At 57.6% G+C, this 24635-nt stretch overlaps 1 protein-coding gene across 1 annotated transcript in view; it reads left to right on the top strand.

The window, feature by feature from the left end:
* The first annotated feature begins 2091 nt into the window (after nt 1-2091).
* LOC137843331 (tyrosine-protein phosphatase non-receptor type 11-like) overlaps nt 2092-24635 on the top strand; it is a 36747-nt gene continuing 14203 nt past the window's right edge. The window contains exons 1-2 of the mRNA XM_068658461.1: nt 2092-2247; nt 22741-22863. Coding sequence (XP_068514562.1) covers nt 2234-2247; nt 22741-22863 — 137 coding nt within the window. The 5' untranslated portion in view covers nt 2092-2233. The remainder of the gene's footprint in view (nt 2248-22740; nt 22864-24635) is intronic.

The following is a 24635-nucleotide window of genomic DNA, read 5'->3' as shown; positions in this document are numbered from 1 at the left end:
GTCTGCAGCGGCTCCGCAGGAACCGGCTTGTCGGCTCCCGGCGGCAAACAATGGGGCCAGTGTTGGCGCGGCCACGGGGCTTGCACAACTCTCCACCGGGGCCGTGTTGCGCTCCAGATCAGCCTCCTGGTGCCGCGTCTTCTCGACAATGACCTTATTATGCTCCAGCAGGCACGGGCTTGCAAAGTCAGTGCCTCTTTCCCAGGCTCGCCGCCAGCTCGCTGCGGAGCGGGAGGAGAAAAAGCTGGCGTTGTCTCGGCCGGAATGAAAAGCCGAGCTCTGACAGCTGGATGTGTGGCTTCTTTTTTTTTTTTTTTTTAACAACACGCTGGAAAAACCCTTTGTGAGGGGAAAGAGGAAGGAAAGAAGGGGAAGAGCCGCGCTGGGGGCACGCTTGGGCAGGCAGCAGGCGTGACTCAGGGGAATGGTGCGGCCAGGCTTGCTGGCAGCCCTGTGCAGCCTGCTCGGCACCCTCGGGAGCACAGCATGTGCGGGGCAGGCCTGGCAGCCTGGGTCTGCTCTTCTTGGGGGTGAGGGGGCTTCAGGGATGAGAGGGCAGTTGGGTTTGGGTGGTCCCGTCCATCCCCAGGGCTGCCTTTCCCTGCTCTGCTGCAACACAGCCTGGGATGGCAGCTCCCCGCCTCGCACCGCGTGCTGCCCACCTGCTGGAGCAGCACAAAAAAACATCGTGGTGATGCACCTCCACGTCTCCAGGTTGGGAAACGGGATAATTCGGAGAGAGAATTGGAGAAAATCAGGGCTGCAGTGTTTGTAGGTGGGCAGCTTGAACCATGAACAGGCTCTTCCAGCCTGTGCCGGAGGTCCCTGCGATGCGCACGTGCCCAGCCGGCCCTACAGATGAGCACACAAAACTTCAGGAGGGAATTCCAAAAGATTTTGGGCAGCTCTGGGTGCTCGCCACAGCTTAAATGGGATCTCTAGAAGCTGTCCTCACTGCAAGCACCGAAAGCACTCCCCCAGCCGAGGTGCACACTCCGTAAATTCAAGACAACCATCGTGCCTCCCAAGGAGCAGGTGCCTCTGGCGACCACCTGGCAGCAAGAAATGGGGCAGAAAAACCTTTTTTGGGGGATGAAGAGCAGGAAAAGAGCCTGGCTTGCCCCAAAATCTCTCCCAGCCAGACAGTGACTGAGACAGAGCCGGGGATGGAGCAGAGGGGTCACGCAGACAGAGCCGCAGTGTGGATCTCACAATGAGCTCTCAGTGCTGCGAGAGGAGCCCCCGGTCAGACAGAGGGGGGAGAAATGGGGAAGGGGAGGACAGGGCTCCTTGGTATCGGGGTCTCAATTTGCCCCCTGTGCTCCTCGCTGCCCCGGGAGCCATCTGGAGGCACACGGGGCAGGGATGCAGCCCGCTGCCAGCTCCCCGGGTATTCCCCGAATAGCCGCGGAATTCGCTGAGTCTTATTATAGTCAGAAATTGCTATTTTTGACACTACGGCCGGGCCGGGCCAGGGGGGAGGTAGCTGGCTGCGTCCTCGTTTTTTTCTCCCTCTGGGACAGCTGGCTTTGTTTTCTCACCCGGCAGTCACAAAAGGTGCCAGATTCAGGGCACGCGTTTGGGGCAATTTCTGCCTTTTCCATCGATTTGATGCAAGTTGGTTAAAAACACCTGAATTTACGTTTCCTACAGCAAAATGAGCTCTGTTTGCACAAACCCCCCCGCAAACGCAGCACCCCTGCCCCAGCAGCAGCTTGGGGTCACCACTTCCACCCCCCCACACTTTTGGGACCCCTCCTGGGACCCCCCAGGACACCAAGGCAGCCCCCGAGCTGGGGGACGATGGGGTGACACCGGGGCTCGCCGGATGGTGCCCGGTGCCATTTTTTGGTGCTTTTTCTTTTCTTTTTGGATTTTTTTTTAATTTTTTCAGGGGTTTCCAGAGCCAAAATTGGGCTGCGAGGAGGAGCCGGAGGCCAGGAGGGGACTGGAGGCTGGAGGAGAGGAGGCTGCGCCCCCCGACGGGACACCCCGGGGGTACCCAAATTTACCCCGTGGCTGCCCAGATTTACCCCGGGGGTACCCAAATCGCTTTCGGGGGTGTCTCTCCGTGTCCCCCCCCGCCCGGTTAGGGGCGGGGCAGAGGGCGGGGATTCCCCTACGTCACTGGGAGGGGTTTCCCCGGAGCCCGGCCGCCCCGCCGGGGTGCGGCGGCGGCAGCAGCGCGGTGCGGAGCGGGGCTGAGCCGAGCCGAGCCGAGCCGAGCCGAGCCATGACCTCCCGCAGGTAAGGGGCTGGGGGCCACCTCCACAACCCCCCCCCGCCACCCCCCGGTACCCCCCGGTGCCTCTCCGGCTCCCCACGCCTGGGTCCCCTCCGCGCGCGGCTCCCCACGGGTGCGTGCCCACGCGTTTGGGGAGGCGAGCAAAGGAAATTTGGGGGGGGCGGAGGTGAAGCTGGGTCCCCTGCCCCCCCCAAATCCTTGTTCTCCCCCCAAATATTTTTTTTTCCCCTTTTCTGCTTCCCCCAGCCCCGCGCTTGCTTTGCGGAAGAGCTCCCTGAGCCTGCCCCCAAGCACCTGGTGATGCTCTACCTGCCCCTGTCCCCCCAAAAAAACACGGAGCGGGGGGGCCCCAGGGGGTCCCAACTTGCTCGGAGCAGCTTTGTGGGGTGTGGGAGCAGTGTGAGGTGCTTTGGTGCTTCTGGCGAGGTGCTGGTGCCTCCCCCAGCTTCTGTTTTGTGGCTTCAGCCCCTTTCCCATGGTGGCAGCCGGAGCCTGGGGGACGTGGGGACATCGTCCCTTCCTTGGGATGGCTCCAGGAGGGGAAGGCAGCTGCCTGGTGGTGTCCCCAGAGCGGGTTTGGGGTTTGGGAGCTTATGGGTGGGTGCTTCAGGGTGAGAAATGGGATGGGTCACAGGGCAGAGGGCTCCTTTGGTGCTGGTACAGGATGGGGCACGGGTCCCCTGGAGCGCGCAGTACCTCCAGATCCCCCTCACGGGCACTCCTGCAGTGCCACCGCTGAGGGTTTGTGGGGTTTTGGGGTCTCTCTGCCATGCAGCACTCGCCGTGCCCCCTGCACAACAGGTATTCTGCGAGCATCTGTGGCTCAAAGCACCCAGAAGTTTAGGAGGAGGATGGGCTCATCAGTTTTTCCCCTATGTAAAACACACGCTGATGGGTGATGGAACATAAAGCTGGGGCTCGGGGCCTCTGAATTTCCTTCTGGTAGCGCTCTCCGTGCCCACAGGCAAGTCAATATTTGCCTGCGGTGCCTCTACCCTGCTCGCTCCACCCTCCAGGGCAGCGGGCTGCTTACAGGAGCCCCAAAAAACCCTGTCCAGATATTGGGGTTGGTGCGGAGAGGCTTTGTGCCGGGGGCTGGCCTAAAATGCAGGGTGCCCACTTGATCGGGATGGCATCTCCCCCTTCTGCCTGCCTCCTGGTCGAGCCCAGGTGCACCCACCGAGCTCGGCACCTGCCCTAAACATCCCCGTGGTCGTGCCCGTGAGGTGGATGCATCCAAGGGGGGGACCAGGTGGAGGTGTGGCACCTCCCTGGCTGAAGGAACGGCTTTACCCCCAGGATGGTGCCCACGCGTGCCAAATTTTTTCGAGGAGGCCACGTGGAAGGAGAAACAAACCCATGTCTGGGTGCTCAGCCCATCTGGGAAGCTGCCCTGGCAGCCGTGCCAAGGGCTGGGAGCTGCTGCTCGCTCTCCCCGTGCTGGGCCTGGCCGGGGAGGCGGTGATGAAACGTCGGGGCACGTGGGTGACACGAGGGAGAACCGAGCCCTGCTGCGGGGAGAACGAGCTGGTTGCCGTCAGCCTAAACCACAGAGCTGTTGCAAACCCCGCTCCGAGCTGCTGCCAGGGCCCGGCTGTGTTGGTTCTCAAAGCCTGAGCAGACGACAACCCCTTTCTGTCCCCTCCCTGGATTTGCTGGCACGGGGTGCAGCAGGGTTTGGAGGTCAGGAGCCCCTGGCCTTTGGGGCAGGCTTTTTCTTCCCAGCCAGGTTCCCCGGGACGCTGTGGCTCACTCTGACATCTCCGGTTGCTCGTTGCTATTAACGAAGCAGGGCTGGCAGCTCAGGGTTGGCCACGACGCCATCCTGTGCGCATCCTCCAGGGTGGTGCTGTGCGGTCCCCGTGCCCGTGGTAGCCACGTTTCTGAGCATCCGAGGCACCCAACGCACTCAGCTCTGCCCCGAAACCAGGGGCAGGGTTTGGGACCACGGTGGCCGGGACCAGGTGTTTGGGGATCCCTGGGAGGGAGAATCAAAGCAGGTGACTCGATGGGGGACCTTGGATGTGCCCCCTCGTCGTTATCCTTGTGAACCATCCGTCTGCATCCCACCGGGCTGTGCCAGCAGCATCCCCCTGCAGCCCTGAGATGCCTCAGCTGAGCCCAGGGGCTTTTGTGCAAGGGAAATTGCACAAAATGTGCACGAAGCCTGCCAGGACGGGAAGGCGAGGGGTGGGAGATGCTGGGCCAGCAGAAGTCGCAATTCAGCTACGAGCTCCCAGCCCGCGGTTTATTTCCAGGTAGGGCAAGTGCATTACTGCGGGTCACGAAATGCATAAATACACCACTTCTGCCCTTCTCCAGGGAGGGAACGAGAATGGTTAATGGCCCAGCTCGGAGCAGGAAAGCCTAACCTTGCCAGGGAGAGGGGTTTGGATCAGGCCCTCGGTGATTTTTCCAGCATCCTATGGTTTCCCCCAAGGCAGCGAGCTGCTCTTGTTATGGTCCCAAGACAAATGAAGCGCTCTCAGCCCTGGAACACGTTTCTGGGATGCAGCTGTATCTCTTTTGAGAGCTGCCAAGCAGAATTCCTCGCCGTCTGCAGCGGCAGTCGAAGGCAAGGCGCACCGGAGGGGAAGCCAGCCTCGCAGCGCCGCGCGCGGGGCGAGTTTCCTTTGTGGCTGGGTGGTGCCGGAGCTGCTGGCCGCTTCTTCCAGCAGGGTTTGCTTTATTCGGCTTTCTGGGAGATGGTTCTTCTCGGGAATGGAATGAATCAGAGCCCTGCAGAGCCGCGAGGGATCCCAGGTGTGCAGCGTGGGTCTGCGGAAAGGGAACCGCTCGGTGCCGCTGGCGCTGCCGGCACCAGCTGGAGATGCTCCTTGGTGCCAAAACCCACCGAAAAGCCACCAGAAAAGCACCAGGGCTGGCCAAAGGGCTCCTCCATCCCTGGTGCCGATCACTTTTGCCTCCCTGTGAGCAACCCACCAGCTCAACCCCTCTTTAGGAGGGTCCCATGGGTGCAGAGCCGCAGCCGAGGGGTGCCTTTGTGGGGCTCGCCCTCCTCCTGTGCGCTGTAGGTGCCCTTTGACTCCCAAAAAGGCTTGCTAAAATCCGATTTCCCAAATGCTGATTTCCCCCAGAAATCCGATTTCCCAAATTTGGGTTCCCTCCCCACCTTGGGGGGCTAACGGAGCCAAAACCCAAACAACCCCACACCCTCTGGTCCCCAAAAAACCCCCCATGTGCTAGGATGCATATGGGAAGAAGCACCCTGAAGGCTGCCATCCTTTAGGCATCACTTTAATCCTTCCATTTGATTTTCCCTGCAGTAGGAACTGTTTTTTTTCTGTTGTTTTCTCGCTGCCGTGACCGAAGGCGGGGGCTCGGGCAGGGCTGCACTTGCTGCCCCGCGGGATGCGCGCCGGGGAGGGATGGAAAGTGGCTCCCGCAGCCCTGCGCCGTTCCAGGAAACGTGCGTAGGACGGGGCTTAATCAGATTACGGGGCTGCTGTGTTTGCAGGCTTCCTGCGTGAGTCTGAAGGGAAGAAGGAAATTCTTCGCATTAAACCGAGCTGGAAATCGGGAACTGTGCGTTTCCTGTACATGCAATTTTTTTTTTTTTTAATTTTGTGCAAGCGGCTCACGCTGCTGCTTGTAGCAGGAGTGCTCTGCAAAGACCTCTTCCTGCTCGTGGAGGCCGAGGGGGACGTTTGGAGGAGATGTGTGCTGTGGGGTCTCCTCCTGGCCTTTTGGAGCTGCTGCTCTCCTGCAGCAGGAGCTGTCGCAGGTGGCCCGTGCAGCCCCCACGTGCAAAGGGCACCGCTGGGGTCCAGCTGTGGGATCCCCCAGGTGGGCTGGGGGGGTGTGAGTGTTGGGTTCTGGGTCCCAGGGGATTTCCTGGGGATTTTCCTGGTGTTTGGGTAAGCTGTGGATGAGCCTCATCTCCTGTGATATCGCCTTCGAAATGCCCTCGTGGTGGTTTGGATAGGATGGGGCTCGGCGTGGCCATGCTGCAGCCTAACCCTGCTGCTCTGTCCGTCTGTCTGTCCCTGCAGGACAGGCTGTGGGGTTTCAGGGGGCTGTGTCCATGGGGCTCTGTTCCTCCCTGTCCTTAGGGGCAGCGAGTGGGAGCCCTGAGCAGTGCCAGGCCCCTGGGCCATCCGTGGCCACAGCAGGGGCGCACGTGCCCAGGGCGAATCACAGCAGCTCCCCATGGGACAGCTTGGGGCTGGGGCAGCCTCAGGGCGAGCAGAAATTACATTTATCTCCCTCATTTCAGGGATGGCCGGGGGGAGAAAGGGTGAGCTGAGCTTGCTCGAAGGGCAGGGGCTCGCTGCAGCTGCCCTGATTGTGTTATCAGGTGAGGAGCCGGCCTCTCCGCAAGCGTCTGCTGGAGGCTTTCTGGTGCCCAGCCCCTGCTGGCTCTGCCTTTCTGGCTCTTATCTCCCCGAGGAAGAAGCAGGCTGCTCTCTGAGCTTCTTTGGTGGCCTGGGAGAAAAGGCACCAGGCCAGGCACCCAGGAGAGGTGTCCCCGTTGGTGTGCGCCTCCATCCGTGCGCTCCCTCTCCCGCACGGCAAGGGGTTTGCGCAGCTGCCCAGCCCCTCGGGAGGTCAGCAGGCATGGTCGTGGCTTCCCCCTGCTCTCCAGGCACCTCCGTGCCCCCCTTCGTGTCATCTGGGGGGGAAGATATCGGTGCTGCTGCTGCGTGAGGGCCCTTCGTGCAACCCAATCCGTTCCTCGTTCCTATCAGGCTCGCCCAGATCCTGCCTGTGACCTTGGGGTGTGAGGTCTGGAAGTTGCTTACATTCCCAGTGTCCGGTCATCACGCAGCGAGCACGGCGCTGTGACTCCGTTTAGCAGCCCACCCACCTCCCCAGGCTGTTCCAGCAGTGGTTTTTCACTTAAATTTCCACCTTGCCATAGCCCCCAGAGCCCCTCCTGGTCCTGGTCCCGCTGCCTACGGGGTCCCCTTTGGTGCCCGGCCGCGAGCTGCAGTTTGCATCTGTGGTGCCAAAGCAAACGCGGCTTTTTCTTTTTTCTTTTTTTTTTTTTCTTTTTTTCCTTCCTCTCTCCAAAACAATGTGCTTGGAAGTTCCCTTTTTGGTTCGGGCTGAGGTTCCAGTTGGCTTTCAAGGGAACTGCCGTGCCCCGGATGTTTTAACCCAGCGCGTTTTCATGGATATGGGCGAGAAGATGGGAATGTGCAGCTCCCCTCTGCTCCAACGAGCTTTTAAATATTTTTTAAAAAGTATTTATTTTACAAAGGGGATGGGTTCTAGCTGGGGAAACATCGGGAGGAGTGCGCGTGGTGGCACGAGGCGCTGGGCAGTGCCACCTCCGCCAGCTGCCACCTCCGAGGGACCCATGGCCCTGCAACCACTGCCCTGTGGCCACCTCCAGCTCATTTTTTTTTGTGTCCCCGCCAGAGCTGTCACACCGGGCGCATGTGACAAAGGGAAACGGGGACAGCTGGGGCAGCCTGAGGGAGCTGTGGGTGCTTGGCACGGGCAGGGGACAGCCCTTCCCTCGGGACGTGCCGCCTGGCCGCAGGGGTGTCAGGAGGGTGGGACGCCTGACAGCACAAGATTTGGTTTCACAACAACCGAAAATCCCCCTTCACGCCCTCCAGCAGCATCTCTTCCATGTAAGGGAGATGCCGGGGCTATCTTTGGCCTTGGATTTCTTTTATTATTATTACTACAAATTTTATTTTTGTCTTTATTTCTCTCCCCTACCCCCCCCCCCCACCTCCTTCCTCCCACCCTCCTGAAATATTTCCATCGGTCTCCTCTCTAAGAAGTGTAACGAGCCCTGCCACTGATTAAATTCTAAATATAGCCCTGGTATTTTTTTTTTTTTATTTTTTTTTCCTCCTCCCTCCGATTCTTCGTGATGTATCTAGATAAAAAATAGCCTTGGCGACTCTTCAAAGGGGACGTGGGCCTGTTACGGGCTATATTTTTGTCTTGTCACCCTGCCCGTAGCTCCAAAATAGCCCCCCTGGGTTTTAATTAGCTCGCTGGGTTATATAATCCTGCGAGCTGAGGATTTCTGGGCTCAGCAGGCCCGCACGTGATGCCCTGGGCTCCGGCAGCTGGGGGCAGGCAGGGTGGTGGGGACGGCGCCGTGGGACCCTCCCGGTGCCACCTGGGGCAGCCACGGTGCCATAGGTCACCCTGTGCCCCCTGGTTCTGCTCTTCCCTGTTTCTTTTTCTCTTCTTTATTGCCTTTATCTCCTCGTTTTGTCCTCGTTGGGGAGCGAGGAGCCAGCTGAGTGGGGAAGGGGTCTGGGGAAATGAACCCACCCCGAGCTCCTCGGTTGGCTGCGTTGCCTTGGGGCTGGTTTTGGGTTTCTTCTGCTCCTGGGCGAATGGCTCAGGGTGTTCCTGGCAGCATCCTGACAGTAAGTCTTGTGTTCCTGGTGGGATGGAGGACGTTTGTCTTCCCATAGCCCAGGTTTGAGGGTTTAACTTAGGAAAACATCCCAATTTCATCATCCACCAGGGGAGGTGGCTCCGGCTGGTGCCACGGGGCTCTGCGCAGTGCCCAATCTCCAGCCCTGCCACTGCAGCTTTGCTCCGCCTCAAAATTCACGTGCTTTGAGGATGGCCATGCTTGGGCTTTGTGTGAGGAACCCCAATTGCATCCAGGTTTACACTGACCCCGTTGATCCAGCGTGGGGCAATCCAGAGGCCACCAGCTCCTTGGAGGAGAGGGATCGCCCGGCGCAGCGTGGCTCATCCCGAGCCTCTCCTCACCCACCCCTTTCAGACCACGAGGAGCGGGTCCCGCAAGGGAGCAAAGCTTTCAAAAGCTCTGCAGCCACCAGATGGAGCAAAGGAACTTAAAACAACCCCAGCTGAGGTTTTGGCCAGGGTCTGCCACTGGGCAGGGAGGTGTCCCCAGCGCCGTGCGGGCACTGGTGGCACCCAGCGCCTTGCCGAGCTCTGTGCTGGTCCCAAACCCCTCCTGGGAAGCAGGGCTTGGGATGAGCCTGGCGAGAGGGCAGGATTTTGGAGCTGGGTGGGTGTTGCAAACCCGTTCCCTGCCCGCTGGCCACGCGGATGGCAGCTCCTTGTGCCCTGGTGCGTCTTTAGCAGGGTTTTTTTCGCCCGTGCGAGAGGAGCCGTGCAGCAGCAGCGATGCCACCACCAGGCTCACCCCACCCCACCCCACCTCCTGCCGTCACCCACGGCTCGGACTGGGGTTTCGGTCCTGTTCTTGTGGGGGCTGGCGTCAGAACTGGGTGCTTCGGCGCCGCTGCAGCAGCGGAAACTTTGGGTGCTGTCGTTTCGCTGTTCAAAGCAGGGAGGAACTGGCGTGCTTCAAGGAGGGCAGTTCGGGAGGGAGGGGCAGTTTTGGAGGGGTTGGGTAGATTTTTGGCGTCCCGTCTGATCCCTGGGATGCGGCGGGTCTGGGATTTGAAGGGGGTGGGCTCGGGTGCGAGGTTGGGTGAGGACAGGGAAAGGAGCCCCGCTGGTGGTTTATCCAACCACGTTTGGGTAAGACCTACTGTGGAAAAGGACTTCCACAGGAGGCTAATACAACATAACCTATTTTTTTTCGCCCCTTTTCACAGCTTTTATCTCCAGCATCTCTGATTCCTGCCCATCGCTGGGGGTGGCCTTGTGGAAGGGGGGGAGTGCCGTGCGTTATAAAGCACCGGCTGGCCTGGGGGCGCAGGTCCTGATCCCAGTGTCACGTCCCCAATGCCCTGGGCTTTGAGGTTGTGCTCTCCACCTCCTGCTGGGCCCAGCTGGGTGCTTTGGGTGCAGTCCCACCCGGCTGGGGGTGATCCCAGCCCCGCCTGGCATTTCCTCCCTGCCACCCCCCCCAGGGCTGGGCTGGAGCGCTGCGGTTGGGGCTGTTGTCATCCCCATCTCCTCCGTGCCCCAGCTGCTCTGCTGGCACATTAAGGGCTAGCCACAAAGCAGCCCTAATTGTGCTGAGTGGCTGTAGGATAATGGGCTCGAGGCTCAGCCGTGCTCCTGGATGTTTAATGCCTCCATGGATGTGTATTTAGTGGGTTGCCTGCCCGCAGGATAGCCGAGGTCTTGTTTCTCCTGCCCTAGGAAGCTGGTAATGGAAGGATGCTGAGGATGTGGGCAGGGGAAGGGTTTTGCCCTGCCGTGCAGTTTGTAGGGCTGTCGTGTTCCTTGTCCTGCAGAAATCCCTTCTACAACGTCTCCAGCCTGGGTACCTCGGGGTCAATCCCACCTTGCGAATCCCACCTTGGATGGCAGAGGAAGCGGGTCAGGGACAGCTTCTTAAGCTTAAATTTGAAATCCTCCAAATCAACACATGCCTGGGGACATCTGAACGTCCTGAGACCCTTGTTCCTCTCGAGGGTGTGTGGCAGCCCCATCCCTGGCAGGATCAGCCCCCGTCTGTGAGTCGTGCGGAGCCGCTCGGTGCCGGGGCAGAAATCTCCTGCAGGAGGAAGATGTAACGGGGTGGGGGGGGTTGTCCACAGACAGGACCTCCAAGGGATGCCACTTTGCCCGTTACCCTCCCTTTTTGCTCTCTTTTCCTGCCGTTTGGGCTGCCCCAGAGCCGACACACCCCATGCGCGTGGCGCTCGCCCTCCCAGTCCCCACCAAAACGCAGCTCACAGCTGCCGGGCTGGTGCCGATAAGAGGAGGAGATGACTTCCTTTTCTTCTCTCCTCCCCCTCTCCAGTCCAGAACAAGCTTTTTTTTTTTTTTTTTTTTTTTTTTTGGGTAAATAACTCGCTGTCACTTCTTCGCTCCGCCACCTCGGCCAGCCCTGCGGGGGATGCTGGAGGCTGGGACGTCCTAACCAAGCCGTCCCCACCTCCCGTACCCCGCGACCATTTTGGCCTTTTCGAGCTCTCCTGTGGTTTCTGGGGACCGAGGAAATCTCTCCGCGGGGCCAGGAGCCTTGGCCAGGGATGGTGAGGTAGGATGTCTGCTCTGTGTGTCTCTGTTTTTTTTGGAGATGGGAAATCTGAGCGGGAGCAAGGCGATGGGGACACGGCGTGGAGGTCGTTTGCGACGCTTGGGTCACAAGAAAACCTCTGGCTCTGTGTGAAGCTACTAACAAAAGCGTGGGCACGGTGATTAACAGCGCTCGTTAGCTGGCAAGGTCTCTGCAGCCGTGTAAGATTCTCCACTGGAAATTACCCCTCGTCTCTCGGGTGCTGGTGGCTTTCTCCTCGTGCTGGCTCCAGCGCCGCGCGAGCAGTTTCATGAGCGTGATCACCCCAATTATTAACAGGGCTCGCTGATAAGGCTGGAGGTGCCCGGGAGAGGTTACCCCAGCGAGCAGCGGGTTATTTCGGGGTTGTTATTAGATCTGTATCGTGTATTGCATTGTTAGCAAGGCTGTCTGGGTGCTTGCTGGCTTATCTCTTGGTGCGCCGTGCCTTTGGGTGCTGCCGGCCACCTTGCCGGCACGGGGGCACCGGCTTTCCAGGGGGGCTGGGCACCTCTGGCTGAATTTTGTGGTTATAAAACGAGCCAAATTTAGAGAGAAGGGCGTTTTGTGGAGCAGGGAGGGGTTGTTCAAGGCGTAAGAGACGTGGAAGGCTCTGGGTAGGGGTGCGAAATGGTCCCTTGGCCGGAGCATCCCGAGGCTTTCCTCCAGCCCCCTCGCCCACCTGGTGCCACTCACTGATTTCTCAGCTTCTCCTCTCTGCCCTGGGTGTGTTCTGCTCTGCTGGGTCACAGTGAAGAGCTAAACAAACTCTTTCCTGCTCCGGGAGGAAGGCTGTCACTCAGACAGCAGCTGGGCTGGTTTCGTTGCTGGCTGGTGAGATAGAGCTGTGTATTTTTAATGCCCCAACAGTCTGGCAGGTGGGCCTGCAATTTAATTTTAGCTCGCTTTGTGAGAACAAAAACATCTGCAATGGGCAGGCCAGGAAACTTCCACGAACGGGGGAAGCTCAAGCAATATTTCTCCTCCTATCAAACCTTTTTGGACTAGCAGGTAATGCCTGGCTGAGGGTAAAGCACAGCGCGTTTTTACGGTGGTCCTAACACAGAGCCCGATGCCAAGGCAGCTTGAGCTTCAATCTAATTTCAATTTGGGGAGCTAATTCAGGAAACGTGGAAGCTGCAGCTGAAAAAAATCACCTCCCACACCTCGGGGGGCTGGTGCCTCCATCCAGAACAGCTGGAGGGACACAGCTACACCTCGTTTAATTAAGGGAGCCTGGGTGTAAATCCTCCGGGCGCCTTGGAGGAGCCCCAGCTCCCGGCTTGCTGCGGGTGCAGGTGGGTACGGCTGGGTGTGGAGGTGCAGGGCGGCCAGACGGAGCTGGATCTGCCTCTCCCATCCTGTGGAAATGGAGAAGAGGCACAGCTTGTACCTTTTTCCCCCCCCAGCGGTTTCGGTCTCGTGTCGCCATCCCTCTCCTCTCCATCCGCGCGGCGTGCGCCGAGCCCGGGGCGTGGAAAGCTTTGCGGTACCTGAGCGCTCCAGCTGGCAAAGCCAGGGTTTAGACATCAGCAGGAATAAAATGCACGCTGGATTTCAAACCGGCAGCCTTTCCCCGCCCCAGAAAGCCTCCAAATGTTTGGGATTGCCTCTTCTGTTCAGGCAGGGAAGGACCAGAGGATCCGTCCCCCTGTGAGCAGAGGCAGGAGGGATGGAGCCAGCGCACCCACAGCCGTGCACGGAGCTTGGCGGGGTTGCAGGAGAAGGACCTGCCTTGGCACCAGGGCACATTTTTGAGGAAGCAGCCTGCTGATTTCTGAGGTGAGCAAATATTTGGATGCCGAAGGGGGAAATTAGCACCGTGCGTATCCTGTATGGTTTTCTTCTGCTTTCTTTAAAAACAAACCCAAAGTGCCTCAACAAGAGACCGTGCCCTTGGGGCACTCGGCTCTCCTCCTACAGCTCAATCGGCGGTGACTTGTGCCAGCTGGAGCACCAACAGGACCCCAATGTCCCCCTGCAGAGCTGCCAGGTGGATGGGTGCCAGCATCCGTGGTGCTTGGTACGGGCTGGGGTCGGTTCTTCGCTGCAGGTGGCTTAGAGATGTGGAGTTTTATCTCCCTGGCTGTTTCAGACCTTAACCAGCTGTTAAGCTGAGAGCCAAATCCTTTCTGGTACAAGCAATCTGAAGGAGGAGGTGGCAAGGGGACAAATTGTAAGATTTATCCTTTATCACAGAGCACCCTCCGAGGAGGTGTGGGCAGGAGGCTTGCCCTGCAGCCTCTGCCCTGAGCCTCAATTACACAGGTCGAATAATTTGAATTAATTTATGGTTTGTGTAACACCCTTCCACCCAAACCATGTGTGTCCTGCAAGCCTGACCTGCGTCCTTGGAGCAAAGAGGGGCTGTGTTTGTGTGCGTGGCTGGTTTTCCGAGCAGCCCAACGCATTTTGGAGTTGCCCCTTTGCTTATCTCCAATTTCTATTTTATTAGGAAAGGGGAAACACCACCGACAGATATAGATGTGCCACGTCTGCTGCATCCCGAGATGCTCAGGAGCTTTGCTCCAGCCAGGGTATGAATTTTGTGTTGCCACGGGGGGTACAATGTGGTGCCCTACAGCAGCGTGGGGTCAGGTTTTCCCCTTTCTCTTCTCACCTGGCACCCCGAGGAAGGACAGGGGCTTGCTCTCTCCTCGAGGCATCTCTTCCTGCAGCTACAGAGGGGACCTGCCTTCAGCAAGGGCTGAGCAATGTCTGAATCCTTGAATCCTTGCGAGCTGCTGTGCTCGGGACCCAAGCTGCTAGACCCAATATTTGCAGACTTTTGGAGCGGGGTGGTGGCAGACACGGCCGTAATGCCTCTCGTTTCTTGCCCACGTGCACCAGGGCGCACAGCCCATGTCTCCTGGGAGGAGATGGACCCAGAGGGACCAGGGCAGGTGCAGTGATGCTGCTGAAAGCCGCTCGCTGGAGCAGGACGAGGGGAAGGCAGCAGGCAGGTGCCGTCTCTCTCACATCCTTCATGCAGCCATGCAAAGAGCACGGCGCAGCTCAGCTTCTCGCAGCAGTGGAAGGCCAGCTCGCATGCTCCACCGCCTTGCTGTTTGCTCCAGCCCTGCAGAACAAACTGGCATCCTCAAAGATGTATTTTTTTCCTCCCCCCGATCTTAATTTTGCCCGTGGTTTCCTCTCTGTGCCGCCGTCAGGCCTTTATCTGCAGGGTGCAAGAGGTGATGGTGGACGAGGTTTTCCATATCGGCGCTGTGGGATGGGCTGCGAGGAAGCCTCAGAGATAGGACCAGGCTGTCTGAAGGCTTTGCCTGCGTGTGCTGGGGTGGCTGGAGGCAGCCTGGTGGCCTTTGGGTATGGCCCAGCCTGGATTTGGCTGCTGGAGGCAGCGATGCTCCGAAATCAGCCTCTCCTCCGAGCCACCCTCCGGGCATGCAGATGAACCGATGTCAGAAACGGGGCGGTTTGTGTGCCCCATGGCACAAAATCCTCCTAGCTGCTCCTCCGTGGCCCTGCTCTGGTGCAGGTGCCCATGGTAGGTCCCTGCTAGGTGGCACGAGGAGCATCCCTGTGCCCCGGGCGTTGCCATCAGCAGGAGGCTGCTGGTGGAGCTGCCTCAGCTCCGCCTGGCGAGCGCTGGCTGGGTCAAAGCGAAAAATCCCAAGATGACTGTTTTGTCCCCCTTGTTTTCTGTCCCCATGGTAAGGCGGGCATAGTGACTATCTAGTGAGAAGCATGAAAACGTGACCTTTTGTCTGTAAAGCTCACCCCGGCTCCTTCAGTGTACAGGACAAAAATGATGCGCCCTGCGCAGCGGGCAGAAGCGCTCACCAAGAAGGGGGTGCCTGCATCTGCAGGTTTTATTTATTATTATTTTTTTTAACATTTTTCTGGCTTTTCTTCTGGAAATAGCTATTTGGCCCTGTGTTTAGGGTCAGACTGGCTGATCCCAGAGGTCTTTTCCAACCTAAATGATTTGATTTTATGTGCCAGGTCCTCTGGAGGCTGAGTTTGTACCCACATCCATCCCAGGCAGAGGAACTGATGTGTGCCTTTGATGGGCTGCCAGTTACGGACAGGATTTTGCTGCTTTTGGGAGGTGGGGGGTGGATGGATCAGGAGGAGGAAGAATGGGACAGGACCTAAAAAGAGGAAGAGGTGCCAATGGCAAGCAGGGACTGGAACAATGCAGATAAAGGGGCTGAATCAGAGGGAGAGGATGAGCGCAGCCTCCTGCGCGTGGCACGGAGATGGGACAGATGTGGATTTATAGTAATTAACTTAATGCCAGCTGGGTCTCCGGAGCTGGGAAATCAACTCGTCTGCAGCAGCTCGCTGCCAGGAGGGAGCCGCATCCTGCTACACCTCTGCAAGGGCTGGAGGAGAGAGCTCGTGCCTGCTGCTGCTGCTGGCTTTGGGCTTTGCACGTGCGCTCTCCTGCGTCGGGACAACCAGGGGGCGGCTGGGGACTGTGCCCGGGGACCCTCCTGCGGGTACTCGGGCTCGAACGTGGACTAAATGACAAATTCGTGAAGCTGGTGCCGTGGCGAGGTGCTGCTGCCCTCCAGCTCAACCCAGTTGCTTTGCCTCAAGGCGCTGTGCCCGGCGTGTGATGTTCATGGCAAAGCTCTGAGGAGCTGTGTGTGAAACCATTCCTGGCTGTGCCGTTTCCAAACCAAAGTTTCCAAGCACAACGCGTGGGGTTGAGTCAAAAACCCTCTGAGCGTGCCGTGGAGGAGCTCTGGGTACGCTGCTGCAGCTCGGGTATCAGTGGGGTGTCCTTGCTGGGGATGTCCCCTGCCCCGTGGGGTGTCCTGCAGCAGGGCTGGGGGGGTTTCGGGAGGGTCCAGCCCCATCCAGGGGCTGCTGAGTGCAGTGGGGAAGCTGCTCGTGCCTTGGTTTTGGGTCCTGGCATGGCCACTGGCTGGAAAAGCCACCCAAAGGTGCTGGGAGGGGAAGGGCAGCCTGGCTGCTTGTCCCTTGAGGCTGTGGAAACCAGCACCAGGGACTTCCCCAGGGCTGCGGTGCCCAGAACCAGGGCTCTGGGTCATTTCCCTGGCCCTCCTGCTGCTTTGGAGCAGGGCGAGACCTCCTATGACCCGAGCCGTGTAATGAAGGTGGTTGGGCTGATTAGCAGGATGCTAATTAGCCCAACCCACGGTGCCAAGCTGGCTGTGCCCGCCGCTGCCGGTCCCTCCTCTCCGACACGGTGTCTGCGTTGTTCTGCTGCTGTGTTCTCTGGGGAAGTCCCTCCGTGCACACACTCTCACTAACCATACGCCTTGAAGTTTTATGGAAAAAAAAAAATGAAAAAAAATGCTTAAACCAGCCTTAAATCTTTAAACACGGGGGGGGAGGCATGCCAGAGCTGCTGCGCAAACGTGCGGTTTGCTTTGAGCTGGTGCTGAGATCTTGGTTTGCGCGCAGGTTGGGCTCCAATGAGCTAAAGGGATGTCAGGCATCTCCATCGCAGTAAAAATTGGTGAAAATCGAGTGTTATACCCCCTCAGAGAAATTATTCTCGCCTGAGACAGGAATCCATTAGGAAATGCTCTGGAAAAAGACAAGGGGAAGGCTCGCAAGACCCTCGTGCACCTGCTTTGGAAACGGATGCGCTGACTTGGAAATGCAAGGAGAATTTTTGGGGGTGGTTTCAAAGCTGTTTCCAGCAGTTTTGGGGGATGTCAGGTGTTGTGTGGCGGCGTGACGAGCCGTCACAGCGCTAATTGCTTTAGGAAAAGGAAAATATTTACCTGCACGTGGCAGCGAGGGGGATGTGTGCGGGGTGTGTTTATTTAGCACGCCCCCCCTGGGGGCTCCGCTTGGTGTAACGAGGCTTCTGCTGGGGCTTGGATTGAGCCAGACCAGAGACAACGGAGGAGGGTTTGCGAGATGCTTTGCATGCAGGCGTGCCCGTGGAGAGCAGCTTTCAATGAAGACGTGAACGCTAATAATTCGGTACAGAAACACCAGGAGAACTCGCTAAATTGAGCCATAATGGAGCAGGATGAGTGCGGCCCCTCCCCAGCTAACGTGCAGCTGCTTATTTTCATCCCTTTAGCAAGGGCTGTCATTTTTATTTATTTATTCGATTTTTTTTCCAGCCATCTGGGATGTGCTATGTCACCTTGCTGTAGGTTTTTGCCCATGGCCAATACTTTAGCATCTTGCTCAGCGGCTCCTCGCAGGGGAGTCGGTGTCAGCATCACCCCCTGGTGCTGGAGCTGCTGCAGAATGAGTCCCCGTCTGCCAAGCAAGTATTGGGGTGCCTGTATTTTGGGCAGAGGAAACTTTCAGCCCTGGTGGATCCAAAATAAAAGCCTGGGCGAGGTGACCCTGAGCATCTTCTATGCCCCTAGGTTATCCATGAGCTCCTCAGACCCACACGAATTTCTGCTGCTCTTTGGGGAGCTGCAAAGCCGTAGAGAGCAAACGGTGCTGTGCTGAGCCTCGCTGCTCCTGGAGGCAGCAGGGTCTGGGGCAAAGCTCTGGGGATATCCCTCAAAAAGAGGAGTTATTGCTTGGTTCTCCAAGCCAGGGGTGTTCCTCGCCCTCCACAGGGCTCTTGCAGGCACAGGACAGCAGCATTCACTCAGCCCAGATGTTTGCACCTTTTAGGACTGTTCCAAGGATTAAAAACCTTGCAGAGAGTGAATTCTGTGCCTGTCTCAGCGCCACTGCTGCTTAAACTGCGTGGTGAGAGCTCACGCTCTGCGTCTGCTCCATGTTTGGCACCGAAGGGAGCATCTCAGCTGCACACAAACACAAACTGATGGCTCTTCCTCCTCCCTTTAAACAGAAAATCAGCGCAGGGATCCTTTAAGCAGCTCTGAAGTTTCCTTCCTAGCTGCTAAATAGGAAGCAGAGTCGGTGCCCTCAGTGACACCAGCTCTCCCCAGCCCACCTCCCTGTTTCTCTGCTGGAAGAAGCGCTGCTCCTTTATCTGCTTGGCTGCTGGGTCCTCATCCTGCCCTGCCTTCTCCCAGGGAAACAGGGCCACCAGCAGCTCCTGGGGGGGGGCAACCTGAGGGTTTTGGTCCCCTCATCCCCCTTTGCCAGCCCCTCAGCCAGCCAGGTCCCCGTGGTGTTCAGCCACCCAGCGCTAACCACACGCGGCGCGTAGGCGGCGGCTCTTGAGCCACGTTTGCTTTGATCTTCTCCAAGCCTAACAAAAAAACGTGTTTAGAATACAGGGGTTCCCGGCAAGGCTTATCAAAATGCCTGATTTTATACATTTCCGAGGGTCTGACAGTGTTGTGAACTCTCTGTTCCACTCTGTCCCAAGGCGCCAGGCTGCGCTTGCGGCAGAAAAAAAGCGTGATGCGTGTGTGGTCGGGAGGAAATGAGTAACGCTGCGTGGACCTCGTCAATAATGAAAGAGAAATTAGGGGGGAATTTTTAATGTGCAGGAAGGTTTCCTTCTCCAGAGCCTCTGCTGGAGCCCTGCTCCCACCCCGGGGACTGCTGTGCCCCTCGCCTCGGTGCCATCGCATCGAGCCCTTGCTGGGTGGGGGCAATCACCCATTGAGGGTTTGCCCTTTTATTCCAGTGGGTAAACCCCAGCTGGAGGAGCTGTCCTGAGCCTACATTTGCTTGTGTAGGTCTGAAACGGGAGCATTTTGGGGTGCTGGGCAGCCATAAGGAACTGGAGCTGTGCCATGGGGGGGGCTCCCAGCAGGGGAGGGATGCTCCGAGTGCGTCCCACCAGTGCCCAGCTCCTGTGCTGACGCCAGGCTTTTCATGTGGGCTTTGCTTGCATGCTGGTGGTTATCAGAGCGTGCTTGCTGCTGCTGAACGTGCCGTGTGGCCTGGTGTTAGCCAGCCCAGGCTGATGTCTGAGCTCCCACCACGCGCTGGCAATTCCCATCTGAATCCCAGCCCCCGGGCAGCCTGGGCGACGTCCCAGCAGGCAGTCCTGGGCACCTAACGCTGCGTGCAAGCCTGCTTTCTATCTTTATTTCAATACATTTTTTTTTGTCTAGCTTTGGTTATTTTTATTTATTTTGTCTAGCTTGATATCTCTATGTTTTTAATTCAACTTTTATTCTAGATGGCTTGGTGGGTGGAAGGGAAACTCGTTCCTCTCCAAGAAGGCAGCGCTGCCCGCAGCAGGCAGGGCGCACATTGACTTGTAGCAGGAGGCATGAAAAGTGGCGAGATCCCCTTTTTTTTTTATTTGAAGCAATTCTTCAGGCGTGACTCAGCTCCCCAAAACAGCTCCGGACCGAAGGGCTGCACGCTAACGCCTGTCATTAGCTGCCATTGATGTTAATAACAACCCTTTTTGCTCTCCTAGGTCGGGGATCTGCTTTGGATCCTCTTTGTTGGCTTTTCTTTTCCCATTTTTTCCCAAAATGTTGCAGCTCAGCACGTAAATATAAGTGCAGGAGGTTGGACTCGAAGCCTGGTGCTTGCTCTGTGCAGGTTTTGGTGCTCTCCCTCCACCAGGGTTGGTGCTTGCTTCTCCCCTGCTCTGTTGGGGCTTGGTTTTGTTGGGGCTTACCAACAAATGCGCTTTGGTATAAAAACGTTGTGAAAAACAGCCGTAAAGAGCCTCAAATCCTGTTTTAGCCGGTCTTGCTCTCAGTTTTTAATCCACTGTTTACAGGAGCAGAGCTGACAGCTGGGAATAGGTGTGCCAGAAGATCCTGGGAGGGGGAGAGGTGGATTTGAGTTGTCTGCAGCTCGGAGCTGCAGCAGGGGTGAGGATTTGCGCTGGGACAAACCTCGTGGTTTTTGCTCATTTCCATGTAATCCGGGCAGAAAAGCCTCCAGGGAGAAAGTGATGGATTTCAGAGCTGGGATTCCCAAATCGAGACGACCCCGAGTTTGAAACCATCCCCTTCCCCAGGTTTTCTTTCTTCTGCAGAGCCAGGGGAGAGGTACAAACTGATGTTTACAGAGGTTTGTTTTCCCCATTTTTTGTTCCTCCTCCTCTCTGTTTTGCTTCGGGATTTGGAAGCTGCCTCCCTGCCTTCTCCTGCTTGCGAGGGCTGCGGAGATTTTCTCCCCAGCCCATTGTTTGTGCTTTTTGCGAGCTAAATAACAAGCGGCCTGTGTGTGCTTGTATGCTTTGGTCCCTGTCCAAGCAGTGGGAGCGATGGAGAAAAAAGGCGTTCAGCAGTGAGGTTTCTGTTTGGTGGCACCAAGAGCACATCAAAGCCGACAGGCCCCCAGATCTGCCCCCAAAGGTGATGGGTAACCTTCCCCCCTCCCCAAACACCCATCCTTCTGTTTTGGGAGGCAGCCACGAGGTCCTGATGCCCTCGTGAGTGATATGGGGATGGGGACGATGTGTAGGTGTGCGTGGTTCCCATGGTGGCAACCCTCGAGCGCTGAGCACCCCTCCGGCACTGCTGTCACACCAACCCAGATATTTTCAGCCCTAGAGCACGCTTGTGGCTGCCAGTACGTGCCTGCCAGGGCTCTCCTCCTACAGCTTTACCCACGATGTTGTCTTGGCTTTTTCCTGCCGCGCTGCGCTGTTATTTTTGCCGTTCTGTGTCGCTTTCGGCAACTCCGCCGTGTCCCCGAGCTCCATTAAGCTCCATTAGAGGCTCCGTTCCCGTGCCAGCAGCAGTTTTGCAGAGCAGCTAAGTGCCGGCCCTGTGCAGGGTGGGTTTATAAAAGGGTGTCACTGGTGATGTCGGGAACACGAGGCTCGGAAGCGCCGGGAGCCCTGCTTGCCATCTGCTTGCGTGGCCCTTTCCGAACGGCGCCGCCTTCCTCCAGAACTCAAGGATCTTTCATCAAAACTGTTTGGGTTGCGGTGTGAGGGAGGAAATCCCAAATTGTGGAGGAGGCCGTGACATTTCTCGACCTTTTCTCTGTGTATCACGGAGACAAACACACTCTGACGAGCGCGCTTATGTTTGTAGATCCAGTCTTGGGGTGTGTTTCCCCAGGCAAGATGCTGGGCTGCGCATTTCCCTGCAGCAATCGAGACCGAGTCACAAACCCCTTTGTGGGGACGGCGTGTCAGCTGCTCCGAGCCCCGGGACAGCTGTGTACAAGAAGCTAGCTTACTCACAATTTCCAGAGATGCTTCTCTCGAGGGCCGCGTTTCGCTTTGCTTGGAAAATTCAGCGCTGCGGTTTCGAGCCGCCGGGCTGAGAGGTGGTGCCGCCGACCCGTCCGCCTGTGCAGGAACTCGTGCGCTCTCATCCTGCTCTCCAAAGAGGGCTCAGAGCCACTGCAGCTTAATTTTCTTTCAGCTGGTGTTGCCCAGAAGGGCTCGGAAAGCTCTGCTGCAGTGTGAGCCAGGGCTCCTCTCCTCCGTTTTGCTCAGGAGGAACATCGCAGCGGTGCCACGTGGAAACGGCTGCCGGTGCCGGAGCAAAAGTGGGAGAGAATTTCCGAGCCGAGCTCAGCCTGTGTGTGGGTCGTGAGATTACTCAAAAGAGCCTGGCATTTAGGCAGTGGATTCGCAGTGGCTTCTGAAAAATCGAGCCACGAAGCTGGTGCCACGTGGGAAATCATTAAGGCGCTCTGCATATTTATCACGCGTAAAAGCCGTGGGGAAACACCAGCCCTTGTGATTCCATCAAGAGAACTTGATCGAGGCTGATAGCATCACAAGCGAGGGCAGTCGCTGGTTTGATGACACTGAAAGCACAAAGACTGCCTTCAAGCAGCGTGCAATATAAATGAAACATCTTTTCCCTGCGGGTCAGCTGCCTCTTTCCTAGGCCATCCCATTACGTCTGTGCACTAATGCTTTCCAGCCCCGTGCAAACAGCCTCCTTCCCTGGGCTGTGCGCTGGTCCCTTGCAGAGAATTGTGCTTTTTTGGCACAGCGGCGGCACGGTTTGGGTCATTTTTTTTCCTCTGTGCTCACGGGAAAGGTGATTGTGTCGCCACAGCTTCAACTCCAGCTGTTGAAGGGTCGAGGAGCAGCTGCTTCATCTTGAGCTGGAGAGGCGAAGCTGCCTTGGATGAGATGCAGCCAAGTCGCTGGGTTTGCTCCAGCAATTAAAATCCCTTTTGTAGTGTCAGGGCTCGTCCCTGCCTCATGTTGCAGTCCGGAGCGTGGCTTTCTGTCTTGCTGGGGTCTCAGTGGAACCCCTTTTTTCTCCCCAGCCAGGGCATCCCCTCTTTGTAGGAGGATTTTAGCACAGAGACTGAAGGGCTGAGGCTGTGCTCTTGCTTAGGAGACTGAAAAATGCAGTGCTCTTGATGGTGGAGCTTTTCTTTTTGGGGGTCCTCTGCTGTAAAACCCACCCAGCAGCCCTTAAAGAAATGCCTCGAGTGCCCTCGGGGAGATGCAGGACTTTTCCTGGGGTCAGCCCATCTGGCAGCAAATTGATTTGAGCCCAGCCAGCTGGGATCAGACCCGGACCCAAAAAAAAAAAAAGTCAAAAACCATCTGGTGGCTTCCTATAGAGGGGTGCTGCAGAAAGCTTGCGGGGCTCGCACTCCGAGGAAGAGGAGGGCAGAGCAAAGAGGTCTCTCCTGGTGGATATCTGAGGTTTCCTGCCCTGTGACACATGAGTGGGGGGTTTTTTGGGGGGCAGCTGCCACGGGGAGCTGGTGGGTGGAGGGACGGTGCCAGCCTCGCGGGCAGGAGGATGGCATCGGCCCCATGGGCTGCTACTCACATAGCTCACGTCCCGTTGTCCCTCTGCAGGTGGTTTCATCCCAACATCAGCGGCATCGAGGCAGAGAAGCTGCTCCTGACCAGGGGCGTCCATGGCAGCTTTCTGGCTCGGCCCAGCAAGAGCAACCCCGGGGATTTCACCCTCTCTGTCAGGTAAGCAGCTGGTAGCAGATTGCTGTGTGTGCTTTTGGGGCCTTCGATGCCAGAGGAGGGGAGGCAACGTGCTTAAATTTCTGGGAAGAGCATCTTCGGTCCCAGCAGGAATGAATCATCAGGGGATCCCGTGCAGACCCCATAAGGGAGCGGGACCACATGGTGCGGTGTTCCCAGGGCTGTGCACCTTGCTCTGGTGTCCCGTAGGAGCAAAGCTCTTGGAAAGGGAGAGCTGCAGCTCTGCTGGTGGCCTTGGTGCAGGCGATGAGCAGGTAGAGCTGGCAGGGGGACAGGAGGCAACGAGCAGCGCTGACCCTGCACGTCCCCAAAACGAGAGGAGGAGGAGGTTGTGGCCGAGCTCTTTCCATCCAGCTGGGGCCTCGCAGGGAAAGAGCTCTGCAGAGGTTCCTCCAGGCACTTGTAGCTGGACCTCTCTTTTTTTTTTTTTTTTTTTTTGGTGGCTTCTGTTTAATTTAAACAACCCTCGTTTTGTTTAGCAAACCCCAGTGAGTTTATGCATCCTCCTGCCACGCTGTGTGCAGAGACTGTGCAAATGACGACAGGGACGGAGCATCTCTTGCTTTTTTTTCTTCCCCCTTCAAGTTATTTCCCCCTCTTCAAGTTTATTTCCCCCCTTGCAGTCATCTCTGGACTAGAACCTGCCCTGTCTGCTAGGTGCAGTTATTTCTTAGCTTGCTGCGAGTTTGCAGCTGCCTTATTTTTTCCGTGCTGCCTTTTTTTTATAGCCAGGGGAACGCACCCAGCCACTTCTCTCCTCTCCAGCCATCGGGGTATGGAGCATCCCAGCGGGCAGGACCCAGCCCAGCTATTGTGGGGTGCTGCCAGGGGTGGGCTCCGACCCCACTGGCTCGCCCCTGAGCTTGCAATCAGAGGTGGCAGCGAGCTAATGAGAGAGACAGGAAACTGCGTAATTAGTATGGGAAATAAACTCGGTCACGGAGAGCTGCCTCGAGCCAGCAGCGAGGGAATAGGGGTGAAGCAGGGGGCTGGCTTCACGTGAGCTCTTCTCGAGTCGTGTTCTGAGTCAGGGTGCTGCCTGGCCATACAGTGAGTCCTGACAGCGCCCGCTCAGCCAGGCGATGTGCAAGCAGACGCAGGTTTTGCCTGTGCAGCGGTGTCGTGACGTGGGCAGATCCCCAGCCAGCAGCCTAATTACCCCGAATTAGCAGAGTCAATCGCTCTGCCGGGCGAGTCGTGCCCACGCCTGCATTGCTGGGCTGGTGCCTTCTGCCGGGGAGTCACGCCACGGCTTGGCAGAGTTTCTGTCCCTCAGCCCCATCCCGTGACTCAGGAGAAGACCACGCACGTTGCTGCTGCTGTGGTTTGTCACCTTCCCCCTGTCCCAGCCCGCTGCCTCCCCCGGGGAGCCCCAGAGCAGCGTTATTGGTGCTTTTATCTCTTTACCCCTCGCTGCAGCAGGTTATGGGGGGGCTGGGCCACTTCCTACCACTGGGTGATCCTTGTGTGGCAGTAAATATTTAATGACAGCATCATTTCGGTCGTAAAAAACTCAAAGCTACTGCCCTTCAATCGTGAAGAGCAGGGGGCAGAGCAGCACGGCGTGCCCTAACGCCGTGCCACCGACCCGTAGCGCCCCAGCCCACTCGTGCTGTACCCTGGTGGAAAGTCTGACCGGTTCTCACAGTTCTCAGCAACCCACAGCCGTGACACGTTTCACGTGCCTTCCTGGAAACACCGTACGTGACACAAAGCTTAGAGGCATCATGAATTGAAGACGAGGAAAGAATTTA

This window comes from Anas acuta, chromosome 22 (assembly GCF_963932015.1).
Source record: "Anas acuta chromosome 22, bAnaAcu1.1, whole genome shotgun sequence".
In the NCBI taxonomy this organism is placed as follows: Eukaryota; Metazoa; Chordata; class Aves; order Anseriformes; family Anatidae; genus Anas; species Anas acuta.
This window is presented reverse-complemented; position numbering and strand designations above follow the sequence as displayed.